The sequence below is a fragment of the Delphinapterus leucas genome, chromosome 18 (genome assembly GCF_059928025.1).
Source record: "Delphinapterus leucas isolate spDelLeu-1000000601 "Yukka" chromosome 18, BTC_Dleu_Yukka2, whole genome shotgun sequence".
Classification (NCBI taxonomy): Eukaryota; Metazoa; Chordata; class Mammalia; order Artiodactyla; family Monodontidae; genus Delphinapterus; species Delphinapterus leucas.
The window spans coordinates 1,009,147-1,027,769 of record NC_143146.1 but is presented as its reverse complement, the minus strand read 5'-3'; the positions used below and the strand labels follow the sequence as shown (position 1 = coordinate 1,027,769).

Genomic DNA, 18,623 nt, shown 5'->3' with positions numbered 1-18,623 from the left:
CCAGGAGACGTGGCCCCAGCCCTCGGGTCGCGGACGTCAGACCGCATCCCCACGTGTTGCTTTGGCCTCTGCAGCCAACTGAATGGGATGAGTCAGGGGTCACTGGGGTACAGGGGGAAGAGGGCAGCTGGGGAAGGGGCGCCCGGTGCCGGCCCTGAGGCCCGGGTCCGGGTTGCGGGCGGTGGAGCCCCGCCGCGTGCGGTGGGTGAGGAGTTCGGCGTCAGCTGCTGGGCTCTGGGGGCCTGGCTGGGACTTCGCGCAGGTTTCTCTTCCTGCCGAGGCCACAGACCCCGCCTTCTCCCTTGGGCTGTCCTCCTGAGCCTTAGCTGTGGGTGTTCACAGAGGCTCTGCTCTGACGCCCTGAGGCATCACACACCTGGGACGTGTCTGGGCTGCTGGTCTAAGCCTGGCTGCAGGGGCGAGTCCTCTCACCACCTGATTTATATTCTTCCATCAAGAGCTCTTAAACCGGAATTTTGGACTGAAGGGTTTCCTAAATGTGATGGGGAACTGGGGTTAAAAACTGTGTATGTTACCATGAACACAACAGATGCACAATAATGCCTATCTTGTGAAGGTCATTAGGTTGAGATCTTAACAATAAATTGAGATCTGAGTAGCATATTCTAAAAAGGGCTTCGTGCAGAAGCCTTTTCTCCATGACTAAGTAGCAGAAAATTCAGAGTTCTGGCTTGGGATGAGGGAAGGCTTTTCTGAAAGTCGCTGGCATCCCCCAGTCACGCTTTGGTGGGGAGCCTGCAGTGTTGTGTTACAGAGCGACTGTTGCCTTATGAAGAATTTCAAATGGGGGTTAATTCCTGGTGAGGACTTTTATCCTCTGTCATTGCTGGAGACACATAAGCTGTCAGTCACGAGTCATTACATCCTATAAAATGTACTTACTCCAAAGTATTAATTGCAACACAATTCAGCTTCTATATTCGATTTAAGTAACTTAATTTCTGAGGTTAATGTTTGATGGATTTTATTCTAACATTTAGAAATGAAAATGTCTGCGATTTGGGTCATTTATTTTGTAATGTTAAAAAGGAATGAAAGGTCATTTCGTTGGACTTGAGCGTATTCTGAGGAGAATCAGGCGTCTCCCTCTCTTTCCCAGCGTCGCCATGGAGATCCTGCGGGTCCTGGGCCTGGTCGGGCAGGTCCTCTTCTCGCTTGCTGCGGTTCTCCTCTTCTGTCTTGTCGTGAGGACCTACCTCGTGGGACCGTACTGCCGGAGGCTGCACGTGGAGAGCAAGGGGAACAAGGAGGTCCTCATCCTGGGAATCTCCGCTTTCACCTTCCTCATGCTGACGGTAAGGCCCCAAATGCCCGCCACTTACATCGCCTGACTTATCCCCTGTTCACCGAGAGCTTGTGATCGGTCCTTTTTCTTTCATTTTACTAACAGTTGGCATACGTGAGACACTTGTGGGTGTTTTTATCCGTGCACAGTCGTGCTGCCTGGCACTTCTGCCCGCGCTCTAGGCTCTCTGCTGGGATGGTGTTTGTGAGTGTGAAACCGTGCGAGTGTGTCTTAGACGCTTTGCATCCGAAGCAAGAATCACAGTTTAAAATGACTTTTTGTTCTGTTTGATGAGAACAAGCTAGTGAGCAGCATAACTTCTTTCTCTGTAACGTGAAAAGCTCACCATAGAGGCTTGTTTTGGAGGCGGCCGTCCCAGTTAAGGGACAGGCTTCTCATGGGAGAGCAGGGGAGGGGCCGGAGACCCCGTAAACAGTCCCAGCTCTGGGGGCATCACCTGCACGGAAGAGCTGCGCCCCTCGACGTGCGCCGGAGAAGTGAAGACCCGTGTTCACGTGGAAACTGACGTGTGAGCGTGACAACAGCTGTGCTCCCATCGGCCCAGACCGCCCAGATGGCCTTCCTCAGGCGCATAGTTCAGCCAGCCACGGCCCTCCACGCCAGGGCGGCCACCCAGCTTTGAACCGTGGGTCCGTGAGTCGCTGGAGAGCTGTGCTGACTCGAAAAGCCAGTCCCCAAGGTCAGGAGCTGTGTCACTCCGCTTCCGTGCAGTTCGTGAAGACAGATCAGAGATGGGGGAAGGCCGCTGGCCGGGTGCTGAGGAGGGAGGGCGGCGGGGAGGACCCCGGAGGTCACGGGCGGCCCACGTGGCTCCACGGTGTCACATCCACGGGACTCGTGCTGTGACCTCGGAAGATGCTGCCGTGGGGGAGCCCGGGGGAAGGTACCGGGGTCTCTGGATGACTTCGTAGAACTGCACGTGAGCCTACAGTTAGGTCAAGAGAAAAGTTTAATCCTATAGAGGACACTGAGGAAAAGAACTTCCTTACACAGCTGCGTTGCCTGCTAGTGTCTCGTAATCTTGGGAGAAGACAGGTTTGCTTTTGCTCAGAGCCGTTCACGTACGTGACCGACTTCGGTTTTGTGCGTTGCTCCACCCCATCTGGAGTGTGCTCTCTGGAATGACACCCAGCAGAGCGCTCCGACCCGGCGCTCCGTGCTGCCACCCAGCGGCACTTGAGCCGAAGCCGCCTCGCTCTGCAGCCCGTGTCTCCGGAGCACCTGCTGCGGGTGCCAGGAGCTGGGGAAGGCGTCTAGCGCCCGAGGCCGCCGCTCACTCGCGCCGTCTGTACTTAGACGTTCCGGGCCGTGGGAATGAGGCTGGACGTGCGGGTCTAGGCCCGGGCCGTGTGGGCCTGCGTGACCGCGGCTGGTTTCCCCAGGTGGCTGTGCCCTTCTCCCCGACCAGCACGTTTCAGAGGCTGACCCCAAGCTGTAGCCCGTGTCAGTGCTTCATTCCTTTCCACGGCTGAATAGTATTCCTTTTCAGATACAGTTTTGCTAATATCTTGCAGTTTGTGACTTGCCTTTCACTCTCTTGACGACGTGTTTTTGAATGGAAGCTCCTAATTGTAGTGTGGTGCCGTGATCGTTCTTTAAGGGCAGCACTTCAGGGTCCTGCGTGACATGTGTTTTCCGGCTCCAGGTCACGGAGATGCTGTGTGTTGTCCTCTGGAAACACACTGCTTTCTTTTCTCACTGAGACCTGCCATCCACGGGAGGCGAGTTAGCGCGGGGTGGATGGCCGTGGTCAGGACCTGTTCTCCACGAGCGTCTCCTCACCCCCGTGAAGTCGAAGTCGAAGGTCACAGCACAGAAGCCGCGTGGCCGAGCATGGGTGGCCCATACGCCCTGCTGTCTCCAGGTGGGCGGGCGGCCAGCCCGGCCCCCTCTCCGCAGGCTGTCTGGTTGTGGTCTCCTGGGTCACGGGGATGGGTTCGGCTGGTCGGCTTCCAGGCACAGGGAGTTCTGTGACTCTTCCCGTAATGCTAGGCGCCCTTGGTTCCCTGCGTCCGTGTCCGCGCTACCCAGCGTGTGTCATGTGTGTGTGGCGGCAGCGAGCGCTGTGTCGGAGCCGCTCCCAGGCATCTGATGGGCTCTGACACGGTCGTCAGCAGGGCTTCCTGGAACATCGTCTGTCTGTCTTTGCCGCTCTCGTCACTGGATTTACCTCCCCGAGTTAAACGCCATGTCCGCTTCCTTCCTCTAGGCGCTGGCCAGGGTGGGGGTGGGGGAATAGTTTTGTGTGCCACGTGTTTAATGCCAGGGGAGTCGGGCTGTTTATTGATTCAGGGTAAAGAAAGTGTGTCACAAATTCTTAGATCTTGGAAAATAGTCCCACTCAAAACGTCCGCAGCAGTCTACACGAACGATGGTTGCAACTGCTGTATGACTGTTTCCCCTCGCTCGTGGTCAGTGAGCTGACGTCCCCTGCCGTGCCTTCTGCAGGGTTCTCCTGGGACACCGCAGGGGCCTGGGTGGGGCCAGGGAAGCTGGCTTGTCGCAGTTTTATGGGGACATCCCGCCGCGTCCGAGAGGCCCTCTCGTGTGTCCTCAGCAGAGTCGCTGGCGGGTGCACCTGGCGTGACCTGTGTCCTCCTCCCCTCAGGTCACCGAGCTCCTGGACGTGTCTATGGAGCTGGGCTGCTTCCTGGCCGGAGCCCTGGTGTCCTCCCAGGGCCACGTGGTCGCTGAGGAGGTTGTGTCCTGTGTGGAGCCCGTCCGCGACTTCCTGGCCATCGTGTTCTTCGCGTCCATAGGTGACCCTCCTCCTCCAGGGGTGACGCTCCCACTGGGTCTCATCTGCTCACACGTGTTTCTACTTAGCTTGTGCTGCAGAAACAGTCCCCATGGCGGCTAGGGTCTGAGGGACTCTCCCTTAGAAGGAGGGAAGGTTTGAGCTGAGGGACGGCGGCTCCTGACTGGTGGTCCTGAGGGTCCACCGCTCAGCAGAGTGGCGGGCCCACTTCAGCACATCCATATCAAGTGCAGGAAGAAATTCTAATTTTAATACAAAAAATCAAACTAGTGTGTCGAGGCTGCTGCCCTGGGAATGTCCCCGTGGAGGGGGGCGGTCCCGCTCGCGGTCACAGCACGGCCATCTGGCCTCTCGCTCACACCCTGCACTGCTCGGTGGGTCCAAGAGCCCCAGAGACTCTGGGTGCCTCGAGAGGCAGGTTCTGAAGCCCGTGGAAACAGGGCGGGGAGCACCGAGTCACCCGGCCCTCTGCTCGGGGTCTCGGGGTGGAGTGGGTGGGAGACACCCTGCCCCTTCCTGTCCTGGTGGAGGAGCCTGTGGATGTAGGGGCGGCAGGGAGGCCGGCCGCCCAGCCCAGACGATCACCCGTGCCCATCCCCCAGGGCTTCACGTGTTCCCCACCTTCGTGCTGCGCGAGCTCGCCGTGCTGCTGGCCCTCACGCTCTCGGTGGTGGCCATGAAGGTAGGGCCCCTGCTTGCGAGTCCACCCTGCCTTTGCTTTCACCTGTCACACCACGTGCCTCCCTTCCTGCCTGTGTGTACCCCCCGCCCAGCGCAGCCCGGCAGCTGGGGCTTCTTGGATCGGGATGGCCCTTCGTCTCAGAGTTTGTGTTGAAAATGGGGGTTTCAGAAGCTGGGACTGGAGAAACCGCTCTCTGGATCCTCCAGTGACACCCTTGCTCTGTAATTTGACTTCTAAGTGAGTCTAAAGAACCGCAAACCCGGCTCTGGTGACTCAAACGTACATTTTAACGGCCACTGAGAACTATTTTGCCACTTTCCACTTGTCTGATCTCTGTGACTACAAATTGTTGAGGTGCCCATGTCAGCGTGGGATTCTGGGAGTGGGCGTGGCCTGGGTAGTGGCCACTGGCTTTGCGGATGAGAAGGGGCGGTGCCCCGATGGCGGCTAAACTGCACTGCCCGCCGCAGGCTGCTTTCCTCCGCGCTTTCCTTACGTTGCGTTGAAAACAAAGTTTCCATTCTGAACGCTGCACGATACTCGCTTGGCGGGAGGGCCTTGGTTTTCCCTGGGGTGTCTCCGTGCGTCCTCCCACGCGGTGCTGGGGCGGCCTCCCCCCCCCCCACCCCGGACCCGCCCTGCTTCCTGCGGGCGGTGCTCCGGGCCCGGCCTGGCAGAGCGTGACCTGCCGCTCTGCCAGTTCGCCCTGGCAGCCCTGGTCCTGTCTCTGTTGCTGCCCAAGACCAGCCAGTATGTCAAGTGGATCGTGGCCGCGGGGCTGGCCCAGGTCAGCGAGTTCTCTCTGGTCCTGGGGAGCCGGGCGCGCAGAGCACGTATCATCTCTCGGGAGGTGAGTCTCTGCCCGGCTGGTGGAGCGGGGTTGTTAGGGGGAGTAGGGCTGGGGTGGGGGGGGGTGCCCCAGTCCCCGGGGCCTCTTGGGGAAGGGGGTGCCCTCGTCCAGGCCAGGCACCAGAGGCTCGCACACCGTGATGTGGAGACACGCCCCCGGCCGAGCTGATGCCCCGCCCCTGGCAGGTGTACCTCCTCATCCTGAGTGTGACCACGCTCAGCCTCCTCCTGGCCCCGCTGCTTTGGCGAGCGGCTGTCGCCAGGTGTGCGCCGCGGCCCGAGAGAAGGTCCAGCCTCTGAGGACCGCGGCCAGGTGACTGGCCAGAGCTGGCACCGCATTCCCGGACCTCAGAGTCTCCCGGAGCCTGCCTCTGCGCGCAGTGATTATGCACCGTGTACATGTAACTCTGCGTTTTACAAATCGCCTTGACTCCTTTGCCTGGATGTGCCTTTTCTTCAGAAATTAATGTCAACTTTCTATTGTTATTTCATCAGTTCATGTTTTTTTGGTAAGGAGAAAAACTAGGAGGCTTTTTTATTTATTGTACAACTTGTAAACTGTTGGTCGATGTTTGTTATTAAACGTTTCTGTGACGTGAGCTTTTAATTCTCACAATGTGTTTGGAAAGTTACTTTTAATCCTTAAAGTCTATGTTTTCTAAAATGAGGCAAGTTCTTCTAAATGTCTTTTGCTTTTTATTACAATTTTAAACAATACTTTCATGTCAGTTTTTATCAGGTAAATCATTCTTTTAAAATATTTGGGTTTGAATCACAAGACTATGCATTCCTTAATAAAAATCATTTATGATCAGTATAATTAATTGAAATTTATTGAAAACCTGTTTTTTTAATTAGATTTTTATGTTGAACTAATCTTTGTCAGATTTTAAAATTAAGATGCAAAAAAAAGGTGGGCGGGAGCTTCCCTGGCGGTCCAGTGGTTAAGACTCCATGCTTCCCCTGCAGGGGGTGGAGGTTCGATTCCTGGTCAGGGAACTAAGATCCCGCTTGCAGCATGGTGTGGCCAAAAAAAACAAAAGAAAAAGAAAATTAAGGTGTGTCACCTATTACCTCACTTTTATAGAGACTAAATGAATGCAGAGCTATTTGTATAGGCTGAGTTCTGACTCTGAATTCTAAAAGTGTGTTGGTGATTATGTGCCCTTTTTTTTTTTTTACTTTTGATGATTTTTTTTTTTTTTTGCATTCCATATATTATCCAGTCTCACATGCTCACAGGGGGGTCAGCAATTACAACAGCCTCCTTGTCTCCCAGCTCTGGCAAGACAGCCACAGCTGTGGCCAAAGTGTGCCCCATTTTAGAAAACCACACAGCTGAAGATCTGATCCTTACACACATTTCCCTAAGGGGTACCTAAGTTGAGTTTTCCTATAAATACTGCCTTTAAGAGCCCAATGATTTGTCCAGAACACTTGGTGTAGAGGGACAGAGATGTTAGGTGTGATTACAGATCGCAGATGTAAATTATGGGTTGCAGTAATACTAACTAAAACACATTAAGGTGAAGTAAATTGTATCTAGTCTGAAGTAAATCAATGGAGAAATGATGTAAACGTGCTTATTTTTAGAAACTAGCATTGGTTTTATTCATTTTTAAATCATTCCACATGGTGCCATTCCCTCCGGATCCTTGGGCGGAGTGGGAGGTGTTAGCTGAGGCACCAAGGCCCTCCTGCCTTGCCTGTAACCCTGCACCGTGTCTGTCCGTGTGCCTCTCCCTCCGGCGTTGTTCTGTTTTCTCTTGTATCTCCAGCACCCACAGCAGAGCTGGGACCTCTTAAATTTTGTTGAATGAAACCTATCTGATGTGCTGACATAAAGTTTTCCCTGAAATGTGGAACTAATATCACTCTGTGAGACTGAAGTAATTAATAAAGATGCACACTTCGTGACAAGAGGAAATGCTGTTAGAAAAGCCCTGCTCCTTGGAGAGGTCTAGACTATCAGGACTCCCCAAAGCCATGGGGGCTTACCCCACCAGGCCCACTCTGCTCCAGCCCCGGGATTGGCCTCGTCACCTTTTACTCACCGGTGTCTTCACCCTCACCTCTCTTTGTCCTTATCATCTGTAAACTTGCTCCAGTCTGCCCCCATGGTGAACTCACAGAGCCCTCTCTCAACCCCTGTCCTCTCTCTCCCCTCACCGTGCAGGCTCGCAGAAGGCTCAGAGCCCTTCTAACCCCTGCACCTGGGGCTGCAGACCACCTGCCTCCCAGATACCAGCATTGACCCATCACCATTTCCTCTGGGCCTGTGTGTGGCCCAGCAGAAACTCTTCAGGCCAGAAGGAAGTGGCATGATATATTTAAAGTGATGAAAGGAAAAAACGTACAACTCAGAATACTCTACTTAGTAAGGCTGTTATTCAGATTTGAAGGAGAAATGAAGTTTTGCAGATAATCAAGACATTCTCCAATTTAGATCACATGCTAGGCCACAAAACAAGTCTGCCAAAATTTAAGAAAATTGAAATCATATCAAGCATCTTTTCCAACCACAACAGTATGCGACTAGAAAGCAACCATGAGAATAAAAACTGCAAAAACACAAACACATGGATGCTAAACAACGTGCTACTAAAAAACCAGTGGGTCACTGGAGAAATCAAAAAGGAAATTAAAAAAAAATACCTGAAGACAAATGAAAGTGGAAACACAATGATCCAAAAATCTATGAGATGCCGCAAATGCAGTTCTAAGAGGGAAGTTTAAAGTGATACAAGCCCACCTCTGGAAACAAGAACAATCTCAAATAAACAATCTAACCTTACACCTAAAGGAAGTAGAAAAAAGAGCAAACAAACCCCAGAGCTAGTAGAAGGAAAGAAAAAGAGCAGAAAGAGAGAAGAAAAGATGAAGAAAAGAGAGGAGGCCCAAATAAAATCAGAAATGGAAAAGGAGAAGTTACAACCAACACCACAGAAATACAAAAGATTGTAAGAGATGACTATAAATGATGATACACCAATAAAAAGGACAACCTAGAAGAAATGGATAGATTCCTAGAAATGTACACTCTCCCAAGACTGAATCAGGAAGAAATAGAAAATATGAAAAGACAGATGACCAGTAATGAAATTGAATCAGTAATCAGAAAGCCCACAGGAAACAAAATCCAGGACCAGATGATCTCATGGGTGAATTCTAACAAACATTTAAAGAAGAACACATATTCTTCTGAAACTATTCCAAAATATTGGAGAGAGAGGAACACTTCCAAACTTATTCTGTGAGGCCAGCATCACCCTGATACCAAAACCAGACAATATTCCAAAAAAAGAAAATTACAGGCCAATATCACAGATGAGCATAGATGCAAAATCCTGTACAAAATATTTGCAAATGAATTTGCAAAATCCTGGACAAAATATTTGCAAATGAATTCAACAGCACATTAAGAGGATCATACACCATGATCAAGTGGGGTTTATCCCAGGGGTGCAAGGATGGTTCAATATCTAAATCAATTAATGTGATATACCACATTAACAAATTGAAGAATAAAAAAACCACAAAACATGATCATCTCAATAGATGTAGAAGAAGCTTTCGACAAAATTCAATATCCATTTATGATAAAAACTCTCAACGAAGCGGGTATAGATTGAGCATACCTCAACAGAACAAACACCATATATGACAAGCCCATAGCTAATATTATACTCAACGGTGAAAGCTGGAAGCATTTCTACTAAGATCAGGAACAAGATGCCCACTTTTGTCATTTTTATTCAATGTATTATTGGAAGTACTAGCCACAGCAATCAGACAAGGAAAAGAAATAAAAGGCATCCGAATTGGAAAGGAAGAAGGAAAGCTCTCACTGTTTGCAAATGACATGATACTATATGTAGAAAATCCTAAAGATTCCACCAAAAACCTATTGGAACTAATACACAAATTCACTAAAATGGAAAGATACAAAATTAATATACAGAAATCTGTTGCATTTCTGTACATTAACAGTGAACTACCAGAAAGAGAAATTAAGAAAACAATCCTATTTACAATTACATCAAAAAAAGAATAACATACCTAGGAATTAATCTCACTAAGGAAATAAAAGACCTGTACTTGAAAAACTATAAGACATTGATGAAAGAAATTGAAGACAACACACAAATAGATATTCCATGCTCATAGATTGGAAGAATTAATATTAAAGTAATCATTCTACCCAAGTTAATCTACAGATTAAATGCAATCCCTATCAAAATACCAATGGCATTTTTTTTTTTTTTACAGAACTAGAACAAATGATTCTAAAACTTGTGGAAACATAAAGACTCCAAATAGCCAAAGCAATCTTGAAAAGGAAGAACGAAGCTGAAGGTGTCATGCTCCCTGATTTCAAACTATACTACAAAGCTGCAATAAACAGTATGGTACTGGCACAAAAACAGACACATAGATCAGTGGAACAGCATAGAACCCAGAAATAAACCCATACTTACTTGGTCAATTCATCTGTGACAAAGGAGGAAAGAATATATTATGCAAAGGGGAAAAGACAGCCCCTTCAATAAGTGGTTTTTGGGAAAATTGGAGAGCTACATGCAAAAGAATGAAATTAGAACATTTTCTTACACCATATACAAAAGTAAGCTCAAAATGGACTAAAGACTTAAATGTAAGACCTGAAACCATAAAACTCCCAGAAGAAAACATAAGCAGTACACTCTGCCATTGGTCTCAGCAATAATTTTTTGATCTGTCTCAATGCAAAGGAAACAAAAGAAAAATAAACAAATGGGATTACATGAAAGTTAAGAAAACTATCAACAAAATGAAAAGGTAACCTACTGAATGGGAGAAGACATTTGCAAACAATGTATCCAATAAAGGGTTAATTCCAAAATATACAAAGAACTCATACAACTCAACATCAAAAAAAAAAAAAAAAGAATAAAACAGATTTAAAAATGGGCAGAGTATCTGCATAGACATTTTTCCCAGGAAGACATACAGATGGCCAGCAGGCACTGCTGGTCAACATCACTAACCATCAGGGAAATGCAAATCAAAACCACAAATGAGGTAGCATCTCACACCTGTCAGAATGGCTGTTGTGAAAAAGACTACAAATAACAAACGTTGGTGAGGATGTGGAGAAAAGGGAAGCCTTGTGCACTGTTGGTGGGAGTGTAAATTGGTGTAGCCATTATGGAAAAGAGTATGGAGATTCCTCAAAAAATTAAAAAGGGAACTACCATATGACCCAGCAATTCTACTCTTGGTATGTAACCAAAGAAAACAAAACACTAATTCAAAAAAATACATGCACCCATATGTTCATTGCAGCATTATTTACAGTAGTCAAGATGTGGAAGCACCCTAAGTGCCCATCAATAGATGAATGGATAAAGAAGATGTGTTGTTTTTATATACAATGGAATATTACTCAGCCATAAAAAGAATGAAATCTTGGCCATTAGTGAGAACACAGATGGAACTAGAGGGTATGCTGAGTGAAATATGTCAGAGAAAGACAAATACTGTATGGTCTTACTTATATGTGGACTTTAAAAATGAACAGACATGACAAAACTGAAACAGAGTCATAAATACAGGGAACAAACAGGTTGCCAGAGGGAAGGAGCGTGAGGGAATGAGCGAAATAGGTGATGGAAATTAAGAGGAGCAAACTTCCCATTATAAAGTAAGTGAGTCATGGGGATGAAATGTACAGTGTGGGGAATATAGTCCATAACTATGTAATACCTTTGGTGACAGGTTGTAACTAGACTTATAGTGGTGATCAATTCATAATGCATACAAATACCAAGTCACTATGTTGTGCACCTGGAACTAACATCGTGGCGTTCAATAAGACAACAACCACAACCACAGAACAAAGACTAGCTGCGGCAGGATCCCCAGGAGTGATGAGCACTTAGATCAGAGGGGAAGGTGTGACCATGTAGCATCATACCAGCCCTTAGCAGTCTGGCCAGACTCCCACATGGAAGAGAGAAGCTTTTACCTTGTTGAGGGCACTGATATGCCATCAGCTTTAACATAACCATCTGGGATAGTCTGCATGGATATGTAGGCAAACAGCTAAGGCACGACCTGAGAACGCCTCTACACGCCATGGACCTCAGTAGAGAAAGCACAGACTGGAGTCCAGTGTACAGGTCAGAGCATGCAAGTACCTAACAGATATACTTGTGTGTGTGTATATATTGTTCTATTAATGTGATACATTACATCGATTGATTTTCTTATGTTGAACTATCTTTGCATTCCTGGAGTAAATTCCCCTTGGTCATGGTGTATAAGTTGATGAAAAATATGAATCTACAAATCCAGGAAGCTCAATGAACTCAAAGTAGGGTAAAGTCAAAGAGATCCACACTGAAACACATTATAATCAAACTCAAAAGACAAAGACTGAGAATCTTGAAAGCAATGAGATGTGACTTATCACTTACAAGGGATTCTCAGTAAGATTAATAGCCAGTTTCTCATTAGAAGCCATGGAAGTCAGAAGGCAGTAGAATAACGTATTTGAAGTACTGAAAGAAAAAAAAAAATAACCTGCCAATCAAGAATTCTATATCCAGCAAAACTGTGCTTCAAAAATAAGGGAGAAAGTAAGCTATTCCCAGGTAGACAAAAGCAGTGGGAGTTCATTTCCACTAGACCCATTCTACAAAAGACGCTATAGGGAGTCTTTCAGGTTGAAATGTAAGGACACTAGACAATAACCAGAGGCCATAGGAAGAAGTAAAGACCTACGTGAAGGGTAAATACACAGGCTAATATAAAAGCCAATATTGTTGTATTTTTGATTCTCAACTCCACTTTTTATTTTTCCTACATGACTTAAATGGCAAATGCATAAATATAATTATAAATGTTATTGAAAAAATAATGTATAAATATGTATTAATATGAATTAAATTCCCATATCACAATACATAGATTGGCAGATGGATAAAAAGTAGAATACAACTATATGCTGTCTACAAAAGACTGACTCTCAACCTAAGGACACACAGGTTGAAAGTGAAAGGATGGAAGATTTTACCTGCAATTTGTAACCAAAAGAGAGAAGGGGTAGCTGTACTAATATCACACAAAATAGATTTTAAGTAAAAAATTGTTACAAGAGACGAAGAACATTATATGATTATAATAATGATAATATAATGTCTCTTGTCACTTGTCACAATGATAAAAGGGTAAATTCGCCAAGAAGATATAACAGTTATAAATGTACATATGCTAAACATCAGAGCTTCTAAATATATGAAGCAAACACTGACAGAATTGGAGGAATAGGCAGCATACCATAATACAGGAGATTTTAACACCCCACTTTCGATAGTGGATAGAACACCCAGAAAGAAGGTCAGCACGGAAGCAGCGGACTAGCACGGCGCTATAGAGCACTGCGACCCGACTGACATACGTAGAACACCCCCCCAACAAGAGCAGAATACACATTTTTCTCAAGTGCACGTGGAACATTCACCAGAGTGGGGGCCTTGGAGACGTCGCCTCCACTTTGTGAGATAGCAGTGCGTTAAAGAATACGTCGTACTCGGAGTCTGTTTACTGAGGCGCCCCTAGTTTCTCACCAGCTCAGAAGCGGGGGCAGTCCACTGAAGAATTTTAAGCAGGAAGTGTCATGATCTACTTTCCGTTGTCTGTAGTGAGGGGCGAGGGCAGGTGCACAGAGGTGTGGGTGGTGGTACTGACTGCAGTAGGAGGTGGTGGGTACCTGGAGGTTACTCACCCAGCCTGGGACCGTGGAAGAGGCACAGCTGAGGGGCCCTGCAGGAGCCATGGACAGAGGGGGTTGCAGCCACCAGCCAGTGTGGCCAGGGAGGAAGAGGGTCCAGTGACCGCAGGGCGACAGGTCGGGGTGGGGGAGGGGTGGGAAGAGCCCTCCAGGGACCAGGTGGGGATGGGGCAGGACCAGCCGGTCTTCTTTCCTGGGAGTGCGTCCTCTGTCTTCCTCTGGGGACTGAGCTCCCAGAGCACCCCAGCCCCTGCACGCCGCCCACGGCGCGGGCACGTTTTCAACCCGAGCGTGTCCGGGTGCTGGTCTTGTGCCCTGAACGTCTGTCCGTGTCTCACTGTCATGTTCCTCTGCAACTCGACCGTCAGGAATGCTTGCCCCGACCTCCCTGACCCATCCCGTCTGTCCAGCTGCCCAGCCTGCCCACATCCGCCTTCCCGGTCCTCGCCTGGCGCCTGTGAATTTGGGCCGGGGGCTGCCCCTACCCCTTCCCTCAGCATCCACCGGTACAGCTCTTGGTAGCAAACACTTGCGTTTTGGAGGCTGTTGGTGTCTGAAGCAACTCCCTATAGTGAGGAAATGTGCCCTCATTAACATTGGCAGGAGGCGGGTGCCACGTCCCACCCTGGGAGCCCGAGGGGCACTGCCACCAGGAGCTGGAGAGTAGAGGAGGCACCTGTGCACAGTTCTGACTCTGGATCAGGAGCTCTGGCTGGGTGCCTCCAAAGCCCTTCCAGCCTCCACGGCCCCATCTGTGCACCGGTGCTGCTGGGTGGGCGTCCGTGGGCGCCCAGCTTCCTCGGCCCTTCCTGTTGTTTCTGAGTCCAGACCTCAAGTGACCCCTGACTCTGTGGCCCTTCTCGGTCAGTCCCCAGAGCTGTGCTCTGCAACCTCTCCTCTGCCCACCACGTGCCTTACTTCTCTGAAACACAAATCTCTCTTCATCGTTCAGAACAAACTGATAATTGTCTCCTAACGCCCACTCTGCCCCCTTTTTTTATAGAGCTTGGAATGCTTGGCAGGTAAAGGACCCAGAATGATGACTGCATTTCTAGCATCACTTACAGCCAGGTGTGGCCCCAGCTACGCCAGTAGGACTGATATGGTCTGAATGTTTGCAGCCCCAGTGAGGTGTGAAAGGTGACAGGACATGCCACTCCTTCGGGAGAAGCTCTGGGAACAGGGCAGAGGCTTACCCTTTCACCTGGGAAAGCTACATGCGTAAAGGAACTCTGTCTGTCCCAGGAGGACGTGGGTGAGGAAGTCAGGAGAAATGCGTGTCAGTGAAGGGGACTGGGGTGTAACCTGCACAGGCACCTTACTTGTCTTCTGTGTTTCCCTGTCACCTCCCGCGCACCCTTCTTTCTTTTGTCTTTAGCTGGACGTGGTCTTTAAGCCTGAGTTCTAAGCCACTCTGGGAGTTACTCATCTTCCGCTAGGTGCTCCCCTGTACACACGAGGTACACACGTTCACCTTCGGCTTTTCTCTTGTTGGTCTGTCTAAGGGCCACAGCCTAGAACTTAGCATAGAGGGGAACTTATTTTTCTTCTGCTACAGGCGGTGTTTGGAGGTGGGGGTCTTTAGGGGGTAAGTAGGTCATGGGGCAGAGCCGTACAAATGGGATTAGTGCCCGTGTTAGAAGAGGCCAGGGAGCCAGCTCACCTTGTCTGCCCTGTGAGGGTAAAACGAGGCAGCCGTCTGTGAGCCAGAAAGAGGGTCCCACCAGAACGGCACAGGCTGGCACCCTGATTCTGGACTTCCGGCCTCCGTAACCATGAGAAGTAATTTCTGTTGTTTATAAGCCACCAGTCTGTCGTGTTTGGTTGTAGCTGCCCTGCCTGAGACACAGATGTAAGCAGCTACAGGCATTTTCCAAGATGTGTCCTTTTCTGCATGTGCAGGAACACACACATACTCACACGTGTGCACACGCACGCTCGCACACACACACCTCAGCTGGTCATAGCCCGTCTCAGTGTCACCTTTGCTGTGAAGCACTCGCTGACTGCTGCAGGGGACATAATCGTTCCTCGCTCTGTGCTTCCACAATTCCAGTTTCCAATCATGAAGAGAGCCTTGCCCCCGAACGTTGTATTTGATTTGTGGCAGTCTGTCTCTCCCGTTTGACTCTCAGCAATCCTGTATCTTCTTTCTTTCTTTTTTGGCCGTGCCATGCAGCTTGAGAGATCTTAGTTCCCCAACCAGCGATTGAACTCTTCCCCGCCCCCCGCCCGCAATGGAAGCACGGAATCCTCATCACTGGACCGCCAGGGAATTTCTAATCGTGTCTTATTAATCTGTGCAGTGTCAGCACTCAGATACTACCTAGCACGTGTTCAGGCCTCAGAACTGTTAGGTGGGTGAGGAATGTAGGACAGGTAAAGCTTTTGAAATTGTGGCTTGTCTTCTTATCAGAGAACTATATTTTTATCTACTTATTTCTCAGCTAAAGGAATCTCAGCATTGGAGAGGCTGAGATTACTTGTCCAGGGTCATTTGACTTCCCTTCATCTCAGCTCCATCGTAGCAGGTTGGGCTGTAGGGCCCTTCTCTGAATAAGCAAGCTAAGTGGACAGCAGTGGGGAAATGACCAAAGGCTTTTGGTTCTACACAAAGTGAAGTTTCCTAAAATTGTGCTGTGGGCTCTGGTGCTTTTCCTCCTGGCTGATGGTAATGGATTCTGTCGAGGAAGGAAATGACATAGGAGAGGTGGGCCTCCAAACTTACATTGTCGGATTCCATGGAAAACAACCTGGATGTCATCTTAGACGGAGCAACACCGAGTCACCCAGAAGGAGCACTGGGGTGAATTGCGGAATCAATGGGCAAAGGAATGAAAGGGGCTTGAGTAAATTTGAGTCAAATTGGATGCCGTGATCTTCTAAAATTTGTCAGATCCAAGGGGAGCTCTTCGAAGGACCATGGCTTCAGCCTGTAAGTGGTTGTGCAGGTGTTTAAGGTGCTAAGGACATAGTAATGCCAGAAGGCCGAGGACTGACCCTTCTTCCCAGAGGGGGACTGGGCTTTGACCAGAAATTTTCAAAAGGAGTCGTGATGTAAGGAAGGGAGAAACACAGACGTCTTCATGTGTCTGGGCGGTGGGTGGGGCTCAGAAGTGGTGACCTCCGTGGGGAGAGGACCAGGGGATTTTTCCTGAGGTTTGCAAACAAGTCACCCAATTCACTTACATTTCATGTTACACACAAATAAGTAGAAAAAAATTTTCTAAAGATGCCGTTATTGATATTTGGCCAAAGAAAATGTCACTTGTCCATATGCAGAACCCCGCCCGTAAGTCCCACGAGCCCCTGCCCCCCTCCCTGTCTTCTCACCTCTTGATGTCACCATTGCCATGGTTACCCAAGAAGGTGGAAAACAGAAAACTGCTGGAGAAAAGGCCAGTCACTGAGAAGGGAACCGAAGACAAACTGGATATCCAACAAACAGATTTAGAATTCAGATTTTCAAGGGATTAGAAAACTTTCTCTCTCTTTAAAGGAGAGTTTAATGGGGGTGGGGGAAGGCTTTATATCACACTCCGAGACTCAGCAGAGCAGGTGCCCAAAGAAAGAGGAAGCTTGTGAGAGGTGAGCCGTTTTCCTGGGAAGGACTGGTCACTTCCTTCTAATAAAACACAGAACAGCACCATTTTCCTGTGGTGTCCTGGACGACACAGCAGTGATACAGCCCCTGGGAGGAGGAGCGAATCAGCACTGAACGGAAGCGGCACTACGGGCTGTGCTTCTGTACACCCCCCGACGCAGACTGGACGTGGAGCGATCAGATGAACACGGGCGTGCGGCTCATCACACACCAAGGTTACTGTTCTGCCAGCCTAGGGGTTTTAAGGTGAGGCAGTGGCAAAAAGCCTTTGGATGCTCAACCCCAAATTGTATTCTGTTACCTTTTAACACAGGCACAGGGGCTCTGTGGGGCACCTGACTACAGAGGCAGGGAGGTTCCACGCAAACCAGCCTCGGCAGCCTCAGTGCTGCGGTAGCTCCTGCGAGTTCAGAATGTTTCACTAGTGACTTCCGCGCAGAAATTATGTTGAATATGAGAGCTAGTTATCTGTGTCAATGTGGTTGAATTACTGGAATCTTGACTCTGTAGGGAGAGGTCTAAGAGTCGTACTCTGGTCCAGCGTTTCTTTCTCACTCTGAGCCCCCAGCCCTCACCAAGAGGCTTGCTGCCTGTGCACTTGGGTCCAAGGGCTGGGAGTGGGCTTCCACCTGCTATCTGTGGGTGAAGATTCCAATATAGTAAACAAGAAAGAATTCCTGGGAAAGAACTGTGGGGCTAGTAACACATGACCACTTGAGGAACAGAACGGAGGGCTGTAGGTCCCGACACCATGGGGCCCTGCTGACCATTGGGGAACTGTGTACATTTCACCACAGGGAAGCGAGGTGCTCTGCCTGCAGGAAAGCAGGACTGTCCCTCTGAAGCCTTTTATTCCCCCCTTCTCCTCTCCATCCCTGTTTCTCTAAGAGCAGTGCACTAATCATAAAGAATGGGAAGATTTCTGCTCTTCAAGAAACCAGCGCTAACTAGGGCATTAACAGTTCAAGACTGGAGCGGTGGGACTTCCCTGGTGGCACAGGGGATAGGACTCCGTGCTCCCAATGCGGGGGGCCGGGGTTCGATCCCTGGTCAGGGAACTAGATCCCACACACATGCCGCAGCTGAGTTCACGTGCCCCAACTAAGGAGCCCAGCCGCAACCAAGACCCCGTGCCATCATATAGATTAAAAAAAAAAAAGATTGGAGTGGCTTTGCCAGCTGGTGTGGGCATAATCAGCATAACAGTGGTTAATCGTGAAACGCTACCAGTCCTGGGTGGGGGCAGCGACACCCTAGGTGCAGGGAAGGGGCCTTCTATCCACCCTCCAGTCCTCTGACGAGGCGCTGACATTTGCACTGGCTCCCAGGCCCCGCCCACCCTCTGCTGGGTCTCCGGCAGCCGGCCCCATGCCCTGGCCCTGCCGGTGGTGGGCTACAGGAGGGACAAGTGTCCAGGGCTCAGTATCCGCTAGGTCCAGTCCACCCGGCGATAAGGAGCAAACCCGCACCCTTCTGCCCGGAGGACACGGAATCTGGCCAGAGGCTGGGCGTGGGCGTGGAGGCCACCGGCAGGGCAGGAGCAGGAGAGCACCCTGTGGACAGGGCCCTCCACGCAGCACGCGCACACACCCAGTCTTCTCCGTGCACCTGCACAGGCACACGCCTGGC

General features: G+C 49.4%; 1 protein-coding gene across 3 annotated transcripts in view; it reads left to right on the top strand.

Moving 5' to 3' along the window:
- SLC9D1 (solute carrier family 9 member D1) overlaps positions 1–6,215 on the top strand; it is a 31,223-nt gene extending 25,008 nt beyond the window's left edge. For all 3 annotated transcript variants that reach the window (XM_089899319.1, XM_089899318.1, XM_022576689.2), the window contains 5 exons: positions 1,121–1,316; positions 3,936–4,086; positions 4,688–4,767; positions 5,468–5,617; positions 5,803–6,215. In XM_089899319.1, coding sequence (XP_089755445.1) covers positions 1,121–1,316; positions 3,936–4,086; positions 4,688–4,767; positions 5,468–5,617; positions 5,803–5,916 — 691 coding nt within the window. In that variant the 3' untranslated portion in view covers positions 5,917–6,215. The remainder of the gene's footprint in view (positions 1–1,120; positions 1,317–3,935; positions 4,087–4,687; positions 4,768–5,467; positions 5,618–5,802) is intronic.
- Positions 6,216–18,623: the final 12,408 nt, after the last annotated feature.